The following is a 26,445-nucleotide window of genomic DNA, read 5'->3' on the forward strand; positions in this document are numbered from 1 at the left end:
CGGGGTTGTGGTGGGGAGGTGGGGCATTGAAGCGCGCAGGAAGCAGCAGGTGGTTTCACACCCTCCCTCCCACCTCGTGTCTCTCTTGTGGTCAAGTTGCACTTTTTGAAATGTAAACGGTTGCCTGTTCCTCTCCGACAGAGAGCGAGAGAGGGGCGTTGTCGACATATGGGTGGGGAATGAGAGAAAGGCAGGCAGCATCAGAGAGCCAGAAGGGAGTCAGAGGGACAGAGACGCGCGCACTCAGAGATAGAGCAAGATGGAGAGGCGCACTTACAGATAAGAAGAGAAAGAAGGTAGGAAGACGGGAAGAGAGACAGGGGCACAGAGTAAGAGGGAAGCGGAGACAGAAGGAGTGAGACAGAGGGAGGCAGGGAAAGGAGGGACGGACGCAGATAGACGTCGATAGAAAGGAGACTGCGGGAGGTAAAACAGGGGTTTGGACAGGTACAGGTAGAGAGGAGGATACAAGGGTGTATATGAAGAGGGACAGATACAGCAGGGCATTTAGACAGTCAGGAGTGATATCAGGCCATACCTCCGCACACTGTACTCAGGAAAAGTTGACCGTCTGCAGGAATGCTCAAAGGCTCAAGGAGGGCCAAAGATGCCTCTGAATTGAATAGGCAGAAGGGACAGTCTCTGTCATCTGGATTGAAGGGCCCTGTGTGAAATGGTGATCAGGGGCGCCAGTCTACGCCAGCCAAACATCAGCACCAGAAACCTGAGGTGGGGCTTCTCTGGACAGGACTGAAAACCGACCCCACATCACTTGTCAACCGACTGGGGAGAGACGGAGGCAGAGGCTGGTATGTGGAGAAGAGCTGTAAATGGGTGGCACTCAGCGTAACCAGAGTTGTAAAGGTAAGAGATGGAACCTGCTTTAACTCTTTGGGCGGAAAGGAGAAAAGTGGGCCCTACTAGGTGGTAGGGGTTTAGAAGGTGCTGTCGAAGGAGCCTTGGCGAGTTTTTGCAGTACATCTTGTCGATGGTACACACACTGCTGCCCCTGTGCGTCGGTGGTAGAGGGTGTAAATGTTGAAGGTGGTGGATGGGGTGCCAATCGAGGGGGCCGCTTTGCCCTGGATGGTGTCAAGCTTCTTGAGTGTTGTTGGAGCTGCACTCATCCAGACAAGCAGAGAGTATTCCATCACACTCCTGACTTGTGCCCTGTAGATGGTGGACAGGCTTTGGGGAGTCAGGGGGTGAGTTACTCATGGCAGAGTTCCCAGCCTCTGACCTGCTCTTGTTGCCACAACATTTATATGGCTGGTCCAGTTCCGTTTCTGGTCAATGGTAACCCCCCACCCTTAGGATGTTAATATTGGGGGATTCAGTATTGGTAATGACATCGAATATGGTCATTGCCTGGCACTAGTGCGGCATGAATGTAACTGGCACCATGAGAGCGGGACTCATAGGGGTGAATTCAGGGCAATATTTCAGACCAATCCATGGCAGGACAAGTGGACGTGGGGCCGCAAGAGCAGGACATCTCTTCGGGAGGGGAATTGGTGGAGCGGAGATAAATATCCCTGTAAGGGGAGAGGAAGAATGGCTGGGTCTTTGGGGTAGGTGTTAAGAAGTGACCACCTCTCCTGTGCCTGTTTAACTCTGTGAACTGTGTTGACCTGGCAGGATTACAGGATCTGTGCTGCAGTTCCCTGATGTGGACCATCTTTGGGGCCACAGGATTTTTCCTGTTCCTCTCTGTGACTTGTAACATTCTCTGCTGTGCTCGGAGCTACAGAAAAGGTAACATGTCTTGCCAGACAGCTTCTGCTATAGGTGGCTTTGGGGGAGTTGAGGAGGGCTAGGTGTGGTTAGGTTGGTTTGGTCACAGGACGAGCAGGAGTGGCTCAGTCACTGGGGCTGAAATGCTTCCCACTCGCATCTAGATTGCGCAGTCACTCAATGTCCTCCCTCAGCACTAACCCTCCGACAATGTGGCGCTCCCTCAGCACTGACCATCCGACAGTAGGGCACTCCCTCAGTACTGACCACTGGCCCACCGACAGGGCGGAGCTCCCTCAGTACTGGCCCTCTGACAGTGTGGCGCTCCCTCAGTACTGACCCTCTGACAGTGTGGTGTTCCCTCAGTACTGACCCTCCGACAGTGCGGCGCTCCCTCAGTACTGATCCTCCAACAGTGTGACGCTCCCTCAGCGCTGACCTTCCAACAGTGTGGCGCTCCCTCAGTACTGACCCTCCAACAGTGCAGCGCTCCCTCAGTACTGACCCTCTGGGCAAACAGCATGTGGCCTCCCGGTATCAGCTACAGCTCAGTGTGTCAAAGGGTAGTGGGGTCAAGCCCCACCCAACACACAAAATCCAGGCTGACTCTTCTATTGCAGTACTGTCGGATGGTCAGTGCTGAGGGAGAGCCGCACTGTCGGATGGTCAGGACTGAGGGAGTGCCGCACTGTCGGATGGTCAGGACTGAGGGAGTGCCGCACTGTCGGGGGGGTCAGTGCTGAGGGAGAGCCGCACTGTCGGATGGTCAGTGCTGAGGGAGAGCCGCACTGTCGGATGGTCAGTGCTGAGGGAGTGCCGCACTGTCGGAGGGTCAGTGCTGAGGGAGAGCCGCACTGTCAGATGGTCAGTGCTGAGGGAGAGCCGCACTATTGGATGGTCAGGACTGAGGGAGTGCCGCACTGTCGGGGGGTCAGTGCTGAGGGAGCGCCGCACTGTCGGAGGGTCAGTGCTGAGGGAGAGCCGCACTGTCGGAGGGTCAGTGCTGAGGGAGAGCCGCACTGTCGGATGGTCAGTGCTGAGGGAGAGCCGCACTGTCGGATGGTCAGTGCTGAGGGAGAGCCGCACTGTCGGATGGTCAGTGCTGAGGGAGAGCTGCACTGTCGGATGGTCAGGACTGAGGGAGTGCTGCGCTGTCGGAGGGTCAGTACTGAGGGAGCGCTGCACTGTTGGAGGGTCAGTACTGAGGGAGCGCCACACTGTTGGAAGGTCAGCGCTGAGGGAGCGTCACACTGTTGGAGGATCAGTACTGAGGGAGCGCCGCACTGTCGGAGGGTCAGTACTGAGGGAACACCACACTGTCAGAGGGTCAGTACTGAGGGAGCGCCACACTGTCAGAGGGCCAGTACTGAGGGAGCTCCGCCCTGTCGGTGGGCCAGTGGTCAGTACTGAGGGAGTGCCCTACTGTCGGATGGTCAGTGCTGAGGGAGCGCCGCATTGTCGGAGGGTTAGTGCTGAGGGAGTGACGCACTGTCAGAGGGTCAGGACTGAGGGAGTGCTGCACTGTCGGAGGGTCAGTGCTGAGGGAGTGCCGCATTGTCAGAGGTGTGTACCAGAGTAAAGAGTTAGTTTATCTTGCAGCTGCTTGCCTGACACAGTTAACCCTTACAAATGCAGGCATGTATCTGGAATCTCTCGCCTGTAACAGACTTTATGCCCAGGGCTTACTTCTGCGCTGCTCAACCGCTGCAAGTGTGGGTGGGCTCAGGAAATGCTGCAACCAATCCTGGGTGTGTCTGAAAACTGGCCAGGCGGGAGGAGGGAAACCCGGGCTGCCGTTGCCTTGGAATTTGGCCTCTCTCCATGGCCGGAGTCAAACACGGCGAGGGGGAGAGTCTGTGCCCTCTTGAGGTGAGGTGTCTCCAGAGCTGAGCTTACCTTGGACCTGCTGGGGGGGGCCTGCAGTCAGCACCGCTTTCTACTGACAACCCACAAAGCCCACGGTGACCCCAGGCATGTCCAGTGAGGGCGGACAGGGGACATGGAGCAACTAACAGGAGACAAACAGCAGAGTATGGGGAAGGTGGTGAGGGGGAGGGGACAGTGTAGAGGGAGCTTTACTCTGTATCTAACCCCGTGCTGTACCTGTCCCGAGAATGTTTGATGGGGACAGTGTAGAGGCAATTTTATGCCTGTATACTTTGGACTGTGTCAGTATTTACAGGCGGTCTCTAGGGAGTGTGTCAATATTTACAGGGTATCTATGGGGATGTGTGATTATTTACAGGGGGTCCCAGGGGAATGAGTCAGTAGTTAGACGGGTCCCCGTGAGTATATCAGCATTTAGAGCGGTCCCAGGGAGTGTGTCAATGTCTACAGGGGTTTGCTGGGGAGGGTGTCAGTATTTACAGGGGGCCCCCGGAGAGTGTGTCAGTATTTACAGGGGGTACAGGGGAGTGTGTCAGTATTTACAGGGGTTCCCCGGGGAGTGTGTCAGTACTTACAGGGGGCCCCCGGAAAGTGTGTCAGTATTTACAGGGGGTACCGGGGAGTGTGTCAGTATTTACAGGGGGTACCGGGGAGTGCGTCAGTATTTACAGGGGTTCCCCGGGGAATGTGTCAGTACTTACAGGGGGCCCCCGGAAAGTGTGTCAGTATTTACAGGGGGTACCGGGGAGTGTGTCAGTATTTACAGGGGGTACCGGGGAGTGCGTCAGTATTTACAGGGGTTCCCCGGGGTGTGTGTCAGTGTTTACAGGGGGTCCCCGGGGACTGTGTTAGTATTTACGGGGGTCCCCAGGGAGTGAACTAAAAGGGTTCTGAAGAAGAGTCATACGGACTCAAAATGTTCACTCTGTTTTACTCTTCACAGAAACTGCTGATTTTTCCAGCACTTTTTGTTTTTGTTTCAGATTTCCAGCATCAGCAGTATTATGCCTTTATCAAATGAGGACATATGGGTAGAAGTAAAACACAAAAGGAGCAAACACACTTTTGGGTGTGTACTATAGGCGCACAAAGAGTCAGGCCAAGATAGAGGATCAAATATGCAATCAAATTTCAGAGAAGTGTAAGAATAATAAGGCAGTAATAGTGGGGGATTTTAACTACCCAAATATTAACCAGGATAGTTTTAGTGTGCAAGGTAAGGAGGGAGCAAAATTCTTAAGTTGCATCCAGGAGAAACTTTTTAGCCAGTACATAGAAAGCCCAACAAGGAAGGGAGTAGTTCTGGACCTAATATTCGGAAATTAGCCTGGGCAGATGGAAGGCATATCAGTAATGGAGCATTTTGGAGATAATGACCATAACTCAGTTAGATTTAGGATAGTCATGGAAAAGGATAAGGTTGGGCCTGGAATAAAAGTTCTAAATTAGGGAAATGCTAATTTTAATAAGATGAGATACAATTTGGCACAAGTGGACTGGGAGCAGCTACTGGCAGATAAAACTGTGTCAGAGTAGTGGGAGGCATTCAAGGAGAAAATAGTGAGAGTACAAGGCAAATATGTTCCCGTAAAGATAAAGAGGGGCTCTAAGTCCGAAGAACCCTGGATGTCAAGGGACATAAAGGTTAGGATTAAGAGAAAAAGAGAAGCTTATGGCAGATACTGAGGGCTCAATATGGCAGAGTCCCAAGAGGAGTATAAAAAGTGCAAGGGGAACTTAATGGTAACTACGAAAGCTAAGAGAGTGCATGAGAAAGCATTGATGGGTAGAATAAAGGAAAACCCAAAGGGGCTTTTTAAATAAATAAAGAGCAATAGAATAACTAGGGGAAGAGTAGGGTTAATTAGGGACCATGGAGGTAATCTATGTGTGGACCCAGAAGATGCGGGTACAGTCCTCAATGAATACTTTGCGTCGGTCTTCACAATGGAAAAGGACGATACAGGTATAGACATCAGGGTGGAGGAATGTGAAATATTAGAGGAAATTAACTTAGAGAGAGGAGGTACTTGTGGGTTTAGCGGCCTTAAAAGTGGATATATCCACAGGCCCGGATGAGATGTATCCCAGGCTGCTGAGGGAGGCAAGGGAAGAGATATCAGGGGCCCTGGCAGTAATTTTCAAATACTCTCTGGCCACAGGTAAGGTGCCAGAGGATTGGAGGATTGCTCATGTTATCCCATTATTGAAAAAGGGAGGAAGGGATAGACCAGGAAATTACAGGCCAGCCAGTCTAACCTCTGTGGTGGAGAAGTTACTAGAAAGGATTCTGAGGGACAAAATATATCTGCACTTGGAGAGAGGCGGATTAATCAGGGATAGTCAGCATGGATTTGTTAAGGAAGGTCATGTTTGACAAATTTGATCTAATTTTTTGAGGAGGTAACCAGGAGTGTTGATGAGGGTAATGCATTTGATGTGGTCTACATGGACTTTAGCAAGGCTTTTGATAAGGTCCCTCATGGCACACTGGTCAAGAGCCCATGGGATCCAAGGCAAAGTGGCACATTGGATCCAAAATTGGCTGAGAGGCAGGAAGCAGAGGGTGATGTTAGAGAGATGTTTCTGTTACTTGAAGTCTGTTTCCAGTGGGATTCTGCAGGGCTCGGTGCTGGGGCCCTTGCTGTTTGTGATGTACGTAAATGATTTGGACTTAAATGTAGGGGCTATGATGAAGAAGTTCATGGATGACATGAAAATTGGTAGGGTGGTAAATAGTGAGGAGGATAGCCATAAACTGCAGGAGGATATCAATGGATGGGTCAGGTGGGCAGAGCAGTGACAAATGGAATTCAACCCGGAAAAGTGTGAACTAATGCACATGGGGAGGGCTAACAAGGCAAGGGATTACACTATGAATGGTAGGACCCTGGAAAGTACTGAAGATCAGAGGGATCTTGATGTGCATATCCAGGGATTCCTGAAGTAGCAGGGCAGGTAGATAAGGTGGTTAAGAAGGCATATGGGATACTTGCAATTATTAGTCGAGGCGTAGAAGAGCCAGGAGGTTATGCTGGAACTGTACGAAATGCTGGTCAGGCCACAATTGAGTACTGTGTGCAGTTCTGGCCACCACATTATAGGAAGGATGTGATTGCACTTGAGAGGGTGCAGAGGAGATTTACCGGGATGCCACCTGGGCTGGAGGGTCTGAGCTATGAGGAAAGATTGTATAGGCTGGTGCTGTTTCCCTTGGAGCAGCGATGTTTTAGGGGGGACCTGATAGAGGTGTATAAGATTATGAGGGGCATAGATAGGGGGGACAGGAAAGCACTTTTTCCATTAGTAGAGGGGTCAATAACCAGGGGGCATAGATATAAGGTAAGAGGTAGAAGAGTAAGAGGCGAGCTGAGGAGAAATTTTTTCACCCAGAGGTTGGAGGAAGTCTGGAACTCACTGCCTGAAAGGGTGGTTGACTCAGAAATGCTCATAACATTTAAGAAGTATTTAGATATTCACTTGCATTGCCATAGCCTGCAGGGTCATGGGCCAAGCACTGGAAAATGGAATTAGTGTAGTCAGATCTTTGTTGACCAGCATGGACACGATGGGCCAAATGGCTTCCTTCTGTGCTGTAAAAGTCTATGAGTCTATGGGGGTGAGAGAAACTGTCATTTACTTGGAATATTTTTGGCTGTATAAGAATATTTCGGGGGTTGTGGATATATTTAACCCAGCCGTACAATTTGGTGTCTTTCTGTTTCCAGCAAAGTTCACTAACCGGGCAGGACCATGTCGGATGAATCCATGCAATTGCAGTATGCGGTCCAGTAGCTCAAACACTTCTAACTCCTCCAACACCAGCTGCTCTTCAGGTAACTGTGGTTCTATATATCTGTCAACCTGTTTTCAGTGATAGGGCAGGATTTTTCCTATGGCGGGCGGGCTGGTCGGGGGTAGGCATGGAGCCAATCGCCTCCCGCGATCTGCTCCGCACTGCCATTTTACACGGGCAGACCAATTAAGGCCCGCCCAGCATAACACGTGACCAGTAGTGCTCAGTGCTACTTGTGCGGGCAGGGGGAGGAGAGAGAGTCAGGGCCAGTGCTCCCGCAAAAGAGCGCAGCAATCTCCCTGAGGCACCGAGCTGCCTCAAGGAGATTGAATGGATATTAAAACAATTGAATAAATGATTTAAAAATGTATTTAAACATGTCCCCTCATGTGACTGAGTAATGCTGCATTCTGTAAATAACTCGAATATTAAGTAAAAAGATTGGTGTCTGGTTTCCTGTTTCACCGTCTGGCTTTGGAGTCAGTTGCCATCTAACTCTTACTGTGAGATTTTGTTAAATACAAAATGGCTTCCACAAGGCCATATTCAACCAATTCATTATCAAGTACTTTGGGCTGTTCCTCAGAAAGATGATCAGAGTGTTATATAAACTCCAGCTTTTCCTCCTTAATCTCACTCTCTTTTCCTTCCTAGAGTGCAAAGTCAGATATGAAAGATTGTGGGAAAATTTGAAGAATTTTAATTCCATGTTTCTATCTGTATTCAAAGCAGTTTTCTGATCAAACTTTATGTTATCATTGTCGTTCAGTCTCTCAGTGTACTGTTTGTGTGTGAGCTTTCATTGGGATTTGTCATCCCTGTGCGTGCTGGAAACTGTCAATAGATTTACTGATCACTCTCACCATTTCCCCAAAACATGTTCAGTAAATAATGGGGTCTGTTTATTTGATGCATTAAAATACATTGGAATGAAAGCTGTCCCATTGTGTTGTGAATGTCTTATCTTACAATGTATTTGTGCTACAACTGGTTAAAATTAAAGTATTCAGGAACTCTGGCATTTTAGCAATAATAGAGAGGTAAAGGAGTTAGATTGCTCCTGAAACGGGGTTGAGATATGGGCGCCAGGCGATGTGTACAGAGCTAAAGAGAGACCGGTGCCAGGACTATTGGAAATCAGTCCGCTGGCCTCCTTCATGTCGGTCCATGAATGATGGGTTTTATCATGACCCCAGAGGCAGCTGACTACCCTTGTTGGAAATAATGATCATAACTGTGCTCAATCTGTACACAGGTTAATGAGCCAATCCTCTGCTATGTTGGGTGCCCCTCAATCCCTCACCTGCTATCTTGCTGTTGCGTCTGCAGCTGAAGGTGGGCAGAAGAGAGGGTCTGTGGTGGTTTACGCCCCCACCCTCCATTGATCGCATGCAACACCATTGGGTCATCTTCAAGATGGCAGTAGAGGCAGGTTTTCAATGGATGAGTGTATTGGAGGACTTTCAGTAAATTCGCCCCTTTACAGGTGGCTTACACTGAAGGAGCTGCTCTTTCTCCAAACAGTTGGCAGGTCTTTTGTCATTTCTGGTGCCAACTCTGACCAGGAGTCTGCCACCTGCACCCAAAATGTTCATCAGGGTGACAATGCGCCCCTGCTTTCCAGAGGCAGCCCCTGGCTCACCACCTAGGCTCGACCTCTCATCCTGAAAGGCAGCCTGCAGCATGTACTCACCTCTTGGACTGGGACTTGAATCCATGGCCATCGGACTCAGAGGTGGGAGTGCTACCGCTGTGGGAAAGAGCAAGAATGGGCCCTTGCAGCTTTAACATGGAATACGTTTCGAAGGCATTTTAGAAAAACGGCGACGGGAGAAGAATGAAGAGAATCTTTGCCAAGCCCCAGCAGAAGAATTGAAGAGGAATGACTGAACGTTTCGTTAGAGAAATCGGTTTCAGATCTTGAAAGGTGGGTTTTGAGGGAGGTTCCATAGCATGTGGGCCGAGGAGGCTGAAGGCAAGGCTGCTAATAGTGGGGGCAAGGGGGTTTTCCCTCGATCTTCCCCTCCAGTAACTGTTTCTGTCTACCATCTGCTCTAGTCATGTGACTGAAGTGTCTTACTTTTCTTGCTCTGATGTTCTGTACTAACTTCCTCTCTTCTGCCGCCATTTCCAGCGCTTCCTCATTAGCCTTTCTGTGTTGGGGTCATGCCGAGCATTCTCCCATAAGTCCACATCTCTAACGCATTCAGTTTATCAATAGTCTCTTGGTTTGTTGTAAATGTCTCTGAGTGATATAACATTGGTGTATAAGAAGCAAGATTCACACTGTTGCTGTATTCTTGAGCAGGAGTTTACTAGTGCGGCTTGCTGAAAGAAACAAAGTTCCGATGCCAGTTACCCAAGGCATGTACTGCCAACCTCCCGATGTCCTGCAACACGAACAGATCCCAGGGATGTGTAATACAGAGTCTTTGGGAATTATGGCCAGGCACACCTCAAAGAAAGATGTCATGATGCAACCCTAATTTCTCAGATATAGTTATACAATAATAGTCCTTTTGTATGTAAGCGTGGACTACAGGACAATATAGATGGGCTGGTCAGATGGGCAGAGCAGTGGCACATGGAATTTAATCCTGGGATGTGTGAGGTGATATATTTTGGGAGGACTAATAATGCAAGGAAGTACACGACGAATGGTAGGACCCTAGGAAGTACAGAGGATCAGAGGCACCTTGGTGTGTATGTTCATAGATCCCTGAAGGCAACAGGACAGGTAGATAAAGTGGCTAGGAAGGCATATGGAATACTTGCCTTTATTAGTCGAGGCATAGAATATAAGAGCAGAGAGGTTTTGATGGACCTGTAGAAAGCATTAGTTAGGCCACAGCTGGAGCACTATGTGCAGTTCTGGTTGCCGCCCTATAGGAAGGATGTGATTGCACTGGAGAAGATGCAGAGGAGATTCACCAGGATGTTGCCTGGGCTGGAGCTTTTCAGCTATGAAGAAAGACTGGATAGGCTGGGATTGTTTTCCTTAGAGGAGAGAAGGCTGAGGGGTGACCTGATTGAGGTGCACAAATTATGAAGGGCCTAGATAGAGGAGATAGGAAGAAACTTTTCTCCTTAGTAGAGGGGTCAATAACCAGGGGGCATAGATTTAAGGTAAGGAGCAGGAGGTTTAGAGAGGGTTTTAGGAATGATTTTTCACCCAGAGGGTGGTGGTGTATCTGGAACTCGCTGCCTGAAAGGGTGGAAGAGGCAGGAACCCTCACAACATTTAAGAAGTATTTGGATGAACACTTGAAACACTACAACATACAGGGCTATGGGCCAAGTGCTGGAAAATGGGATTAGAATAGATAGGAATTTGATGGCCAGCACAGACACGATGTGCCGAAGGGCTTAGAACAAAGAAGGCTGAGAGGTGACTTGATTGGTGTGTATAAAATTATGAGGGGAATAGATAGAGTGGACAGGATAAAATTGTTTCCCTTGGTGTAGAATTCTAGAACCAGGGGACATAGATTCAAGAAAAGTGGCAGAGGGTGTTGTGGGGACATGAGGAAGAACTTTTTTACGCAGAGGGTAGTGGAAGTCTGGAATTCGCTGCCAAGTTGGTGGTAGAGGCAGAAACTCTAAACTCTTTTAAAAAGTACCTGGATCTGCACCTTAAGTGCTGTAAGCTGCAGGGCTTTGGGCCCGGTGCAGGAAGGTGGGATTAGAAAGGGCACCTGGGTGTCCTCGGGCTGGCATGGACAAGATGGGCCGAATGGCTTCCTTCTGTGCTGTAACTTTTCTATGGCTTCCTTCCATGCTGCAGAACTCTATGACTCTATGTAGCACCTCAGCATTCTGATGCTAAGATTCAGCTCCAGTTTCTTTGATGTTAAAACATCCTTCATTTTGACAAAGCCGATCTTGGTTCTCTCAATTTTCCTTCAGACCTCACAATCTCATCTCCCAACGCCTGTGATAATCTGCTCAAGATGCATGAACCTTTTCCCTTTTTAAAAATTCTTTCATGGTGTCACTGGCTAGCCCAGCATTTATTGCCCATCCCTAATTGCCCCTTGAGAAGGTGGTGGTGAGCTGACTCTTAAGCCGCTGCAGTCCATGTTGTGTAAGTACACTCACCATGCTGTTAGGGAGAGGGTTCCAGGATTTTGACCCAGCGATATGAACAAAGGGCCAATGTATTTCCAAGTCAGGATGGTGTGTGTTGCTCGGAGGAGAACTTCCAGGCGCCGCTGTTCCCATGCGTTTGCTGCTCTTGTCCTTCGAGGTGATGGAGGTTGCGGGTTTGGAAGATTCTGGGGGAGGAGAGTGAGCGGGGCAAGTGGGGAACTTCACACATGCGTGCAAATGCACACTGGAAAAGCTCCCTGAGGCACAGAGATAAAAACAAAAAACTGCGGATGCTGGAAATCCAAAACAAAAACAGAATTACCTGGAAAAACTCAGCAGGTCTGGCAGCATCGGCAGAGAAGAAAAGAGTTGACATTTCGAATCCTCATGACCCTTCAACAGAACTGAGTGAATCTAAGCAGAGGGATGAAATATAAGCTGGTTTAAGGTGGGGGCTGGGGGGGTTGGGACATGTTACAAATGAGATGTAAATTTTTGAATTTTATTTTTAATTGCTGTTAGAAGCCTCATCACGCCCGTGGATGAGGTTTCCTAAAAAGTGCAAAGGCTGCTTGACCTTTTCGCCTGCTCACCAACCGTAACTTGGACAGGCACTGAAAAATTTAAGATAATTAATACTTTAATGGCCTTAATAGGCCTTCTAATTGTCAGCGGGCGCACTGCCGATTCCCGCGCGGACCCACCGACCTATCGTTCAAATGCGCATTGGTGTCAGGACATTCGCCTGACGTCATCGCGCGTCATTTCACGCTCGAGCAGGTCAGGCATGTACCCACTCGGGGAGGTGAAAATTCTGCCCTCAGTAAGGGTGACCATGAAATTATCATCGATTGCTGTAAAAATCCATCTGGTTCACTAAAGTCCAAATCTGCCGTCCTTACCCGATCTGGCCTACACGTGACTATTAACTGCCCTCTGAAATGGCCCTAGCAAGTCACTCAGTTCAAGAGGCAATTAGGGATGGGAACAAATACTGGCCTGATCAGCGATGCCTGCATCCCATGAAGGAATACATATTTTTAAAAAAAGTTTATATAACATCTTTCACATCCTCAAGACATTCCAAAACCTTTCACAGCCGGGAGGTTATGTTAGAAATGCAGTTCCTGCCGTGACACGGACAAAAGTGGCAATTCATTTTGCACAGCAGGATCCCAGGAAAGGGGAGAGAATGAACCACCAGTCAGTCCTCCTTTCTCTTGAAGGAGGAATGTTGGCCTGGAGATTGAGGACACCTTTCATAGACAACCCACGGAGAATCTTTCCCTCCTCCTCAGACTGCCAGACCTGGCGTCAGCTTAATGTCTGGTCCACAAGGCCACCCTCAGACAATACGGCACTCTCTGGGCATTGTAGTCGAGCCTCAGCCCCCTCCGGGTATATATTCAATGGGATTTGGAACAGTCGAATTGAGAGGTGACAGACCTAACAATTGAACCAGGCACACTCGCCAAAAAAGATCAAGGGAAAAAGAGAAGGAAAATCAGCTCAGAGGAAATGTGCAGTTTTCCTGTAAGTGAGGGGATAAGACGATTCAAGGATTCAATAGGGACAGTAGAGAGAAACTATTTCCCCTGGTGACAAGAGACCAGAACAAGGGGGCAAAATCTTAAACTGGGAGCCAGGCCGTTGAGGGGTGATGTCAGGAAGTGCATCTTCGCACAAAGGGGAGTGGAAATCTGGAACTCTCTCTCCTCCACCCCACCTCTCCACCACAAAAAGCTGTCAAGGCCGCAGGGTTAACTGGAAATTTCTAAACTGAATTTAATAGATTTTTTGTTGGGTAAGGGGATTAAGGGTCACCGAGGCAGGGTGGGCAAATGGAGTTAAGATGTAGATCAGGCATGATCTTATCGGATATCTGAACAGTCTTGTGGGGCTGAAGGGCCTCATCCTGTTCCTGTATAACAGGCTCTAGGGGATGAAAAGCCTCCTCCTGTTCCTGTGTAACAGGCTTCTAGGGGGCTGAAGGGCCTCATTCTGTTCCTGTGTAACAAGCTCCAGAGACTGAATAGTCTCCTCCCGCTCCTGTGTAACAGACTTGTGGGGGGCTGATGGGCCTCGTCCTGTTCCTGTGTAACAGGCTCAACAAAGGGCTTAAGGGCCTAGTCCTGTTCCTGTGTAACAGACTTAAGAGGGGCTGAATGACCTCCTCTTGTTCCTGTGTAACAGGCTCGAGAGGGGCTGAATGGGCATCCTCCTGTTCCTGTGTCACAGGCTCGAGAGGGGCTGAAAGGGCTCCTCTTTAACCTCATTCTGTGCCCATCTGGACCACTTCCCCACAGGCAGTTCCCGTACCCTCCAGCTACCCCACAGAGATCAGATAGGCTGCCAAAAAAACCCTCAGATATGCAGCATTAGATATAGGGAACTTGACAGCCCTTCCAGGAATTGTACAGCGTTGCACAGAGTATCATATTCGCTAAGAGGCATTAGCATCATGAAATCAAAGGCATAGTTAATCCCAAACAAGCGTTACCAGAAACTCTTAGTTCTGTGAGAAATGCAAAAAGCATAAATCAAATCAACTGTGACTGAAACTATGGGGATGACGATCATAAAATAATTCACTGCGCTGGGCCATGGGAGAGGGAATCTGTTCACAGCGAAGCAGGCTTTACCATGGCTCTTTAATTCAGTATCTCGCTTCGTTCTCAGGATGCAGGATCACCATCTCCATTCACCCCAGTGAATCATCGGAACAGCTCTTAGCCACTCGGCCCCTTGAGTCTGCTCCCCCATTCAATAAGGTCGTGGCTGATCTGATTGTGGCCTCAACTCCACTTTCCTGCCTGTCCCTCATAACCCATGACTAGATTGTTGATCAAAAATCTGTCTAACTTGGCCTTGAATATATTCAATGAGCCAGCCTCCACTGCTGTCTGGGGAGAGAATTCTACAGACTGACGACCCCAAGAGAAGAAATTCCTCCTCAACTCCATCTTCAATGGGAGACACCTTATCCTTAAATTGTGTCTGATGAGGGGAAACGTCCTCTCAGCATCCACCCTGTCAATCCCCATTTAAGAATCTGACATGTTTCAATAAGATTGCCTCTCATTCTTCTAAACTCCAATGGGTAGAGGCCCGACCTGCTCAACCTTCCTTCATAAGACAAACTCCTTCATCCCAGAATGAGACGAGTGAACCTTCTCTGAACTACTTCTAACACAATTATATCTTTTTCCAAATAAGGAGACCAAAACTGTACACAGCACTCCAGATGCGCTCTCACCAAGGCCCTGTACAACTGCAGCAAAACTTCCCGACTTTTCTATATTGCATTCCCGTTGCAATAAACACCAACTTGCCACTTGCCTTCCTAATCGCTTGCTGCATCTGCATACTAACTTTTTGTGATTCATGCACCAGGACACCCAGATCCCTCTGTGCCTCAGAGTTCCACAGTCTCTTCCCATTTAACTAATATGCTGCTTTTCTATTCTTCCTGCCAAAGTGGACATTTTCCCACATATCCACAAATCTTTGCCCATTTGCTTAACCCTCTGCCTTTGTAGAATATACCTCAACTTACCCTCCTACCCATCTATTCCCCTCACTTGAATGGCTTCCTGTAGCACGGTGTCATGATCAGTTTGCTCATCCATCTTGCAGCCCCCAGAGAATTGAATAGTTACAGCACGGCCAAAGACCATTCAGCCCATCGAGCCCAGGTCAGTTCTCTGCGAAAACAACTCATCTAATCCCACTTCCCTGTAGCCTTGAAATTTTTACTCTTCAGTTGGTTATGCAATTCACTTTAGATAGCCTCGATTGACCCTGCCTGCGCCAATCTCAGGCAGAGCATTCCAGATCCTAACCACTCGCTATATGAAAAAGTTTTTCTCCGAGTCTCCGTTGCTTCTTTTGCCAATTGTCTTGAATCTGAAAACCGAATAACTACTGCTGTAGAGAGGGCTTTAAACTAAATAGGGGGTTGGGGAGGGGTAGGGTTCTGGAGAGGGGATACTTAGGCTTGCAAAGCAAAAGGATATGGCAGCATTGCAGGGCAGCTATTTAGGTAATGACATCCAGAGTGTGACAGGAAGGGACAGTGTGTGCAAACACAAAAAAAAGCAGCAAATAGGGTCAAGGGGAGGGGTGCGGGGGAATGGTTAAAAGGCAAAATTAATGGATTTTTGTTTAACTGCACATAGTATTCCAAACAAAAATAAATGAATTAATGGTACAAATAGAGGTTAGTGTGTATGATCTTATAGCCATGATGGACACATGGTTACAAGGAGATCAAAGCTGGGAACTAAATATTCAGGGGCATGTGACTTTTCGAAAGGACAAGCAGGAAGGAAAGGGTGGCAGGTAGTTTTGTTAGCTTGAGGTGGAATAAGTAAGTTAGCAAGAAATGATCTTGGATCGGGAGATGTGGAACCCATATGGGTGGAGGTAAGAAATAATAAGGGGAAGAAGACATTGGTGGGAGTAGTCTATAGGCCCCCTAACAGTAGCTAATCTGTAGGACAGAGAATAAATCAGGAGATAATGAGGGCATGTAAAAAAGGCAGTATATTAATCATGGGTGACTTTAATCTTCATGTAAGTTGGGTGAATCAAATTGGCAGAGGTAGCCATGAGCAAGAATTCATAGAGTGTATTTGGGACAGTTTCCTAGCACAATATGTTATGGATCTAAGCAGGGATCAGGCTATTTTGGATCTGGTAATGTGTAATGAGGTGAGTTGCTGCAGTGCATCTTGTAGATGGTACACACACTGCTGCCACTGTGCGTCAGTGGTGGAGGATGTGAATGTTTGTGGATGTGGTGTCAAACAAGCGGGGTTGCTTTGTCCTGGAAGGTGTCAAGCTTCTTGAGTGTTTTTGGAGCTGCACTCATCCAGGCAAGTGGAGAGTATTCCATCACACTGCTGACTTGTGCCTTGTAGATGGTGGACAGACTTTGGGTGATCAGGAGATGAGTTACTCGCCACAGGATTCCCAGCCTCTAACCTGGTCTTGTAGCTATAGTATTTATGTGTCTGGCCCAGTTCAGTTTCGGGTCAGGATGTTGATAGTGGGGCAATTCAGCAATAATAATGCCATTGATTGTCAAGGGGCAATGGTTAGATTCTCCCTTGTTGGAGATAGCCATTGACTGGCACTTAGGTGGCACGAACATTAGTTGCCACTTATCAGCCCATTCTATGGTGTTTAGGAGAATGAGAAGTGATCTCATGGAAATGTATGAAATTCTGGGAGTGTTTGACAGGGTCGATGCTGAGAGGCTGTTCCCCATCTTTCACCCCCCATTCCCACCTCCAGCTGGAGAGCCTAGACCACTAGAACAGGCGGGGGTGGGGGGGGGGTCAGCCATTTCAGACTGCGATGAGGGGGAAATTCTTCACTCCGAGGGTTGTGAATCTTTGGAATTCTCAACCCCAGAGGATTGTCAGTCACATTTGATATGGAGATCGAGAGATTTCCCGGCATTGAGGGAATTAAGGGATACGGGGGTGGACAGAGAGTAGAGATAAATTTTTGATTGGGGGATTAAGGGATATGGGGAGTGGGAGAAGGAACGGAGGTAGATTTTTGATTGGGGGGATTAAGGGATACAGGCAGTGGGCGGTGGGTGAAGATAGATTTTTGATTGGGGGATTAAGGGATACGGGGAGTTGGCGGAAGGTGAAGATAGATTTTTGATTGGGGGATTAAGGGATACGGGGAGTTGGTAGAAGGTGAAGATAGATTTTTGACTGGGGGATTAAGGGATGCGGGGAGTGGGTGGGAAAGTGGAGATAGGTTTTTGATTGGGGGATTAAGGGATGCGGGGGAGCGGGCGGGAAAGCGGAGATAGATTTTTGATTGGGGGATCAAGGGGGACGGGGATTGGGCAGAGGGTGGAGATAAATTCAATAGGAGGTCTCAAAATGGAAATTGGATAAATATTTAAGGGGGAAAAATTTGCAGGATTATGGTGGGGAGAGCATGGGCTGGGGTGGGGATTAATTGGACAGATCTGTCAAAGAGCCAGCACAGGCACAATGGGCTGAATGGCCTCTTTCTGTGCTATGTAGTTCTATGGTTCAACCTCCTTAATCTGGGGGCGCTGAGGTCAATGGAATTAGCCATGAAACCTGAATAAAACACTGATTCAGCCTCAACTGGAGTATTGTGTTCAGTTTTGGGCACTGGAGTTTAGGAATGATGTGAAGGCTTTAGAGAGAGAGAGAGAGTGCAGAAAAGATTCACAAGAATGGTTCCAGGGATGAGGGACTTCAGTTCCTTGGATAGATTGGTGTAGTTGTGAGTGTTCTCCTTGGAGAAGAGAAGGTTAAGAGGAGATTTGATCGAGGTGTTCAAAATCATGAGGGTCTCTGGGACAGAGTAGACAGGGAGAAACTGTTCCCATTGGCGGAATGGTCAAGAACCAGAAGGACACAAATTTAATGCGGTTGGCAAAAGAAGCGACGGAGACACAAGGGGAAACTTTTTCACACAGCGAGTGGTTGGGATCTGGAATGCACTGCCTGAGAGTGTCGAGGAGGCAGATTCAATTGAGGCTTTCAAGAGGGAATTGGGTCATTATCTGAAGAGGAAGAATGCGCAGGGTTATGGGGAGAAGACTGGGGGAGTGGGGCTGGATGCATTGCTCATTCGGAGAGTCAGTACAGGCCTCTTCCTGCGCTGTGGCAGTTCTGTAGTTCTGAGAGCTCATGAGTATGAGTCAGTCATCTCCTGTGTTGCTGTGGACGAGGGGATGACGCGGAGGGAGAGAAGGATAAGGTGAGTGAGGGATGAGTTATTGAACATAGAGAAGGGAAGGAAATTGCTTGGGGGTGGGTGTGGTGGGGTGGTGGTGTGCGGAGGGAGGCTGCGGGAGTGAGGAAGGATCAATTTGACCCAGTTTGCTTCGGAATGGGCGGTTGTCAGTCTTACGTTAATGCATTAAGTGTCTGCTTTCTCTTCCTTCCAGGGGCACACATGTTGCAGGCACAGTTCTCCATCGAAAAATCTCATCACGCAGCAGTTAGCCTGAGGTTTGCTTATGACGGAACAGAAGTAATCCAGTTCAACTACACCACCAATCAGTTCATGGCCACCGAGCCGCTGGCAAAGTCTTTCGCTGAGCAACTTAACAGCGACCAGAAGAAGGTCAGAAGGTACATTCGCTATGGCTCCTTCGCAAATCTGGTGTCAGATGTGGTTTTACGGGCCGCTCACCAACTGATCAGTAAGTGCGGAAAAGAGCGGGTAGGGTGGGGGTGGGAGTGAGAAGTGAGGTTAATTGGTTAGAACTTTCAAAGAGCTAGCACGGGCATGGTGGGCAGAATGGCATCATCCTGGGCTGTGGGGTGCGGTGTGTTACCGCATCAAGCATGTACACACGTCAGGAGGTCCCAGCTGACTGAACTCTATTATGAAGTTATTAATGTATACAATATTTTGGAAAATATTTTTCCTTTGAAATAGAAGTTTAGTCTGCTGGTGTGTCTTAATTGGATTACAGTCAGCTAGTCTGGGTGCTTGGATATGTACTAGTTTGAGATGTAAACAGAGGGGTAGAGTGTATTTGCATTTTTTGAAAAGAGCATTCAAGAAGTGGGGTGAAACCTTGATGCCTTTCTAGCAGATACCAAGCAATATGTTTTTATTGCTAATAAAATTGGTACAATGAATGGGGTTTTATTGTTAAAAGGTAAAGTTCAAAGAGTCTGGTGAGACAATGAGAATTTGAATTCAATCAGTGGCGGTAGGTATAACTTCAGTAGTTTTCAGGTGTGAAAGCAGAGGCAATGTGAGATCAAAAGGCAGCTACAAGCCTCCAGCTGGCTCCACAGTGAAAGGAGCCTCATTTTGAATTTGTAAGGTGAAAATGCTTTGCCTGGTGTTTGGTTAAGTCTATGGGTTGCTGTTGCCCTAATGGAGATTAGTTTGGGAATTTGTTAAAAGATGTGATAGTAGTAATTTGTCGCCATGTGTATATATATATATACTAAACCTGTGCAAATTAATAAAATGTTTCAATTAGTTTAATGTAAACCCTGAAGAACTGATGGTCTGATTCCTGAATTTAGAGTCGCATCTCGAACATAACACTTAAAATTATAGGTTATGACAGTTGTTTAAAGTTTCCCTCTGAGATTTTTTAAATAACTCCACTTTACCAACTGCATTGGTCATAACAACTCTGCGCATGTAAAGAGTTGTGAGCACTTGGCCGGCCGGCGACGGTGGTGGGGGGAGTCATTGATGTTGTTCACAGCTTGAGCTAATCGAGCAACTTTCTGAACCTCTCTGCGTGTCCCTGCAGAGAGTGTCTTTTGCAGTCTACCTCGCTTCAGATCCTTCCTATCAAAACTACAACATTTTAACTGTTTGTATATAATGTCTTTAACACAAGAAAAGCATCCCTGAGGCACAACGTGCCAGGATTATGAAGCAACCTTTGACCCTGAGACACGCCAGGAGATATAAGGGATGGGTGACCAAAAGCTTGCTCATAGAGGTCAATTTTTAAGGAGCATCTTAAAGGAGGAGAGAGAGGGAGAGGGAGAAGTTTAGGGAGGAAACTTAGGGCCCCAGGCAGCTGAAGGCACGGCCGTCAATAGTGGAGCGATAGAAATCGGGGGATGCTCAAAAAAACAGGGCTGGAGGGACGCAGAGATCTCGAAGGGTTATAGGAGGTTACAGAGATAAGGTGGGTTGTTGGGGCTGGAAGAGGTCACAGAGGTAGGGAGGGTTGTAAGGGCTGGAGGAGGTTACAGAAATAGGGAGGGGTGTAGGGGCTGGAGGAGGTTACAGAGATAGGGAGGGTTGTAGGGGCTGGAGGAGGTTACGGAGATAGGGAGGGTTGTAGGGGCTGGAGGAGGTTACAGAGATAGGGAGGGTTGTAGGGGCTGGAGGAGGTTACAAAGATAGGGAGGGTTGTAGGGACTGGAGGAGGTTACAAAGGTAGGGAGGGTTGTAAGGCTTGGAGGAGGTTAAAGAGGTTAAATTGGCTGTCTGGCAGGAGGCAGAGAGTGGGGATAAGGGGGTCCTTCTCAGGATGGTGGTCGGTGACTAGTGGAGTTCTGCAGGGCTCAGTGTTGGGAGCACAACTTTTCACGTTATACATTAATGATCTAGATGAAGGAACTGAGGGCATTCTGGCTAAGTTTGCAGATGATACAAAGATAGGTGGAGGGACAGGTAGTATTGAGGAGGCAGGGAGGCTGCAGAAGGATTTATACAGGTTAGGAGAATGGGCAAAGAAGTGGCAGATGGAATACAACGTGGGGAAGTGTGAGGTCATGTACTTTGGTAGGAAGAATAGAGGCATAGACTATTTTCTAAATAGGGAGAGAATTCAGAAGTCTGGAGTGCAAAGGGACTTGGGAATCCTAGTCCAGGATTTTCTTAAGGTTAACTTGCAGGTTGACGCGGTAGTTAGGAAGGCAAATGCAATGTTGGCATTTATTTCGAGAGGACTAGAATATAAAAATAGAGATGTGCTGCTGAGGCTTTATAAGGCTCTGGTCAGACCACATTTAGAATATTGTGAGCAATTTTGGGCCCCGTATCTCAGGAAGGATGTGCTGGCCCTGGAGAAGATCCAGAGGAAGTTCATGAGAATGATCTCAGGAATGAAAGGCTTAACATATGACGACTCTGGGTCTATACTCGATGGAGTTTAGAAGGATGAGGTGGGGGGGGATCTGATTGAAACTTACAGAATACTGAAAGGCCTGGATAGAGTGGACGTGGGGAAGATGTTTCCATTAGTAGGAGAGACTAGGACCTGAGGGCACAGCCTCAGAGTAAAGGGAAGACCTTTTAGAACAGAGATGAGGAGAAACTTCTTTAGCCAGAGAGTGGTGAATCGATGGAATTCATTGCCAAAGAAGGCTGTGGAGGCCAGGTCATTGAGTGTATTGAAGACCAAGATAGATAGGTTCTTGATTGGTAAGGGGATCAAAGGTTACGAGGAGAAGATGGGAGAATGAAGTTGAGAAACATTTTATGCCATGATTGAATGGCGGAGCAGACTCGATGGGCCGATTGGCCTAATTTCTGCTTCTATGTCTTATGGTCTTATGGTCTAAGAGATAGGGAGGGTTGTAGGAGCTGCAGGAGGTTACCATAAGATGTAGAAGCACAAGTAGGTCATTCGGCCCATCCAATCTGCTCCGCCATTCAATGAGATTATGGCTGATCTGATAAACCTCAAATCCGCTTCCCTGCCTTTTCCCCATAACCCTTGATTCCCTTATTGGTTAAAAGTCTGACACTTCCCTCCATGTCCAGCCACACACCAAAGATGCTCTCAGGCGGTGTACTTGAATGATAGAATTTTGCAGCACCAAAGGAGGCCATTCAGCCCATTGACTCTGTGCTATAAATCTGCTGAGGCCACTGGAATTTTCACCAATCTGGATTGAGGAAATCTGGGTGATTTTATCTGAAGTCTTTTCTGCTCTGCCGCATTTTCTGAGGAGTTTTAAATCCATTGGCCTTCCATCTTCTGTAGCCAAGCCTTCCATCAACATAACCACCCACCGCTTGCACCCTTACTTCTGATCTGCCGTGTGGATGTATTTTATCCAAGAGGCACAAATGTAACCTGGCTGCACAATGGTGATGCTGTCAAGCAGGTGGTGTTGAGTAGCAGGATTTTACCAAACACGGTCGGGACATTCCAGGTTTTGTTCCAGATCAGCATTGCTCCCAGGAGCAGTGATACCTACACCTGTCAAGTGGAGCATAGTAGCAGCCCCGACAAACTAACGGCAGTTTGGGGTAAGTCCTCCCTTGCAATATTTCAAGGCACATATGTACATCACCTGGTACCATACTGATGCAAATGGGCCAGGAAAATTAGCCTCTTGAGATGCTTGTATTGATTTCTTGCTCAGTATAGTTTTCTTATTTGTAAATAAATCTAGCCATTAGTTTTAGCCTGAACGGAATGATTTACTTATGGTATCTACAATGTTTAATGTCAGGAGGAGGATTATTTTGGAACTAAAGGGTGATTGTTAATGTACGAGCTTTCAGGGTGTGAGCAAAGGCGTAGGCTTTGACTCACAGGGCGCTCAAACTTCATTTAAATAAAATGTCATTCTGTCTCACAAGAGGCTCTTCAGTGCCTTTGGTCTACAAAGGGAGGATGGTGATTCCTGCCTATTTCAATTCTGCAATTAACGGGTTTTTGCTTAGGCAAGGGTAGGTGTACAGGTCAGCCGTGAGCTAACTGAACGGCAGGTGGAACAGGCTCAAGACACAGAATGGCCTGTTCCTGTGCTCTGATCAACATTCATTTACACAACATTGAGCTTGGCAATGGGCCCTCCGCTGTTGAAAACCTTGCTGATGTTCGCATGAGGAGGAGGAGGGTGCCAGAGGGCAACCAGCACCCATGGAACATGAGCCCTCAGGGAGAGAGGTGAGAAGACTTGGCAGAATCTGTTACATTAGCCAGTGTCCATGTTGATCTGACTTGTTAACACAGATCTGTAATAAAAATGCAGCAAAGTCTTTGTGAAGTTCTGGGGAAGAAACAGAGGAAGCATTCAAAAGCAAAACTGCATGTATTATTAAAACATGGATTCATTTCTTTTCATTTCCTTCTAGACTCAATCTAGTGGTACATGTTTGTATGGTAGCCTTGAGCAGACAAAATGCACATTGCAATTTTCAATACACTGCGGTCATGTATATCCAAAGCCACTGATTAATGAGTGGTGTCTATTAACAGTGCATAGCGCCAGAGAGTGCTGGGGCTTTGGCCTGAATATGCACAAGAGCCTCTTGTGAGACAGAATGACATTTTATTTAATGAAGTTGTTCCTCTCATTGGCAAGCTTAGCTGCATCCTTGGGGCAGCAATGTGCAGGGACGGGTGCAGCAGAAACATCACTTGATTGGTTTCTGGCACTTTGTAGAAGCAAGATGCCAGGGCTGTAGATGCCCGCCTGACAGCAGCCATGCCTGCCCGCCCACCCTCCCGTCTGTGTTGTGACCCATAATCTCAGGGTGCCCAAGGGCGTGGGGAAGGAAACAAAGTTGTTCATACTAGCCCGGCGCTGTGATATCTTCCGACCCTAATTCTACTTCGTTCCCCAGCTCCTAAGATGAAAAGCTGGCCGACTTACGGATACGTGACCGGGATAGTGTTCATGATATTTGGAATCATAGCCCTGGCTGGAGGCATCAGCAGGTGGAGAGGTAGGAATATTGATGCATGTTCTAACCAACTCAGAAACTCCACCCGTTTGGCAATGATGAGAGATGGTAGTGTTGTGGTAATGTCACTGGACTAGTAACTCCAGAAGCCCAGGCTAATACTCTGGGGACACAGGTTCAAACCCCACCCTGGCTGCTGGTGGAATTTAAATTCAGTTAATAAAATTCGAAATTGGAAGCCAGTCTCAGTGATGGTGACCGTGAAACTACCATCGATTGTCGTAAAAACCCCACCTGGTTCACTAATGTCCTTTAGGGAGGGAAATCTACCGTCCTTACCCAGTCTGGCCGACACGTGACTGCAGACGCACAGCAATGCGGTTGACTTTTAACTGCCCCCTCTGAAATGGCCCTTAGCTAGACACTCAGTTCAGGGGGCAATTACAGACGGGCAATGATTGCTAGCCATGCCCACGTCCCATGGAAGGATAAAGAAAAATGATGTGCCTCCATGAGAGGGTGGCATGACAGATTTGTGTTTATAAGCCCCTGTGTACACAAAACCAGCCAGCCCATGAGTTCAGCCGTCACTTCCATCTTTCCCCCATTAGGTGTTCCTGGATTGCAGAATGTGTTTCACTGGGGGATGGGTTTCACTGATCTCCGAGAGGATAGGGGCTGGCGGTGGGGAAGAGAGTGTCAGCCAAGGATTCGGAGCTAATGTTGATTATTTCTTTCCCAGGGCTCCATGCCTGTGGCTCACAACCTGAACCGAACCAGAGTCAAGTCAACACGCATTCCGATGCGTATTCCTCTAACACGGATTTAGGTAACAGAGTGACACTCGGTCTCTGCACTGTAGCACGCGTGCACAAGCACTTAATTTTCTTTTGTCCTTTCATGGGGATGTGGGCATTGCTGGCTAGCCCAGTATTTGTTGCCCATCCCCAATTGCCCCTTGAACTGAGTGGCTTGCTAGGGCCTTTCAGAGGGGAAGTTAAGAGTCAACCCCCACTGCTGTGGGTCTGGAGTCATGTATAGGCCAGACCAGGTAAGGACGACAGATTTCCTTCCCTAAAGGACATCAGTGAACCAGATGGGGTTTTTATGATAATCGATGCCTAAAGGACAGCAGTTTTTAAAACAAAGAAATCAATGCTATGATTAGCTCTTTTTGTATTCCAGATTTATTAATTAAATTTAAATCCCACCAACTGCTGTGTTGGGATTTGAACCTGTGCCCCCAAAGCATTAGCCTGGTCCTCTTAACTGCAAGTCCAGTGACAATACCACAGTTCCACTGTCTCCTCAATGGTGCACTGTGTCTATAACCTCGCAGCTAAGTTCTGGATGGGAACTGCACTGTTGCTGAGGTGTGTGAAACTCATCCCCTACATTAGCATGAGCTCTGCCCAACCTGCTTCAACTCTTGAGGTTCTTCAATCTTCCCAAGGACCCTTTCCCCAACTTCCTTCCCAATCCCAGTCCGGTAACTCCTGACGGAAAGCATGCAGGCAGACACAAGGCAAGGACGTTATCGGACCTGGCCGATGCTCACAGTCTGGCCTCCCACACAACGCACAACTCCTCAGGTGAGCATAGAGGATCTATGGACTCTGTGCCCCTGCAAGAGGCAGCGACTGCAGAGAAAGACAGATTGTAGATAAACACCGAGCGAGAATATAGTGAAAGAGAGACATGCTGCCAAAGCTTTTCATCTTGGACTCCTCAGGACGAACCTAAGAATGTCAACTGTCAGGCGATCACAACAGTTTATACTAGGGAGAAAGGTGCCAATTGGTTGGCAGGTTGACTCTGATTAGCCGAGGAATTACCGTGGAGAAAGCAACAGGGAACCATTGGCTCCCTGAACTCCCGAGTAATTCAGAAAAGACACAAAACTTGAACATTTTTCTTTTGCTTGCGGAGGATGGGGCCCTGTGTATGAATGTATGTCACTTCGAGCAAGCATAAATGAGTCACGTTACGTGCTTGACTGATTATCTTAAATTGGTTGTTAGTGTCACTTGGCGCACTCAGGATTGTTCAGCAAGTGCTGCACTTTGTGCTGACAAAAACAGTGTTGGCAACACATCCCCTTTTCCAGCCATATTCAAGTTCTGTGCTGCCAATTGACTGATTGTGAAATTACAGCAGCATTATAATTATCTTCTAAACTTAACATGCCAGCAACATTCACGTAGCCCTATACAGCTGCTCGGCAGCAATGGAGAATGTAACAGGAATTGGAGCATTACAAACAATACTGAACTCTTGTTACCTGTAGATATGTGTCATCCCCTCTTGCACTTTTCTTCCCAGGAGTGTGGACACAGGGGGAGGCTAATCACCTCTATGTGGAAAGTGAACGGACTCCCAGCCCCATACCCAATTGAAACGGACCATCAAACTCGGAACTCCCAACTCTTCCCAGCCCCCGGATATCTGGAGACTAAGAGACGTCGGCTGAATCTGCCTCCACTCAACTTCCGAAAGAGCGTGTCCTGTGGAACCGAGAGTCGGAATTCAGTCCAATCGATCACTTCAGAGACTGACTCAGAGGAGCTGACTCTGCGATACAATCCACCACTGGTTTAGTCTGTTTATTTAACTCTTACTGCTCCAGGCTTTGTTAACCTGCGAGAAAAAAACTCATGGCTACTGTTCCACCCTTATTGAATTGATATCATTCTCACGTGGCTCCTGCTTGTAGTTACTCCGACCAGGAGATCTGCCACCGTCACTTGTTACTTTCTGGATTGTTAAAATACATGAACGAGAATTATAAATGGAAACGA

The 26,445-nt window shown here is 47.8% G+C and overlaps 1 protein-coding gene across 1 annotated transcript; it reads left to right on the top strand.

The window, feature by feature from the left end:
* The first annotated feature begins 207 nt into the window (after nucleotides 1–207).
* Nucleotides 208–26,436, top strand: LOC121272835. Its single transcript, XM_041179648.1, has 7 exons — nucleotides 208–864; nucleotides 1,639–1,755; nucleotides 7,350–7,457; nucleotides 18,459–18,716; nucleotides 23,588–23,689; nucleotides 24,390–24,476; nucleotides 25,970–26,436. Exons 1-7 carry the CDS (start codon nucleotides 831–833, stop codon nucleotides 26,041–26,043), a joined length of 780 nt encoding a protein of 259 aa, XP_041035582.1. The 5' UTR covers nucleotides 208–830; the 3' UTR covers nucleotides 26,044–26,436.
* Nucleotides 26,437–26,445: the final 9 nt, after the last annotated feature.

The sequence above is a fragment of the Carcharodon carcharias genome, chromosome 35 (assembly GCF_017639515.1).
Source record: "Carcharodon carcharias isolate sCarCar2 chromosome 35, sCarCar2.pri, whole genome shotgun sequence".
Lineage (NCBI taxonomy): Eukaryota > Metazoa > Chordata > Chondrichthyes > Lamniformes > Lamnidae > Carcharodon > Carcharodon carcharias.

Coding starts and splice junctions, on each gene's coding strand:
- LOC121272835 (XM_041179648.1), top strand. CDS start 831: ATGGGTGGCACTCAGCGTAACCAGAGTTGTAAAG. Junction 865..1,638: donor GCGTAACCAGAGTTGTAAAG/GTAAGAGATGGA, acceptor TTGACCTGGCAG/GATTACAGGATCTGTGCTGC. Junction 18,717..23,587: donor GGCCGCTCACCAACTGATCA/GTAAGTGCGGAA, acceptor TTCGTTCCCCAG/CTCCTAAGATGAAAAGCTGG.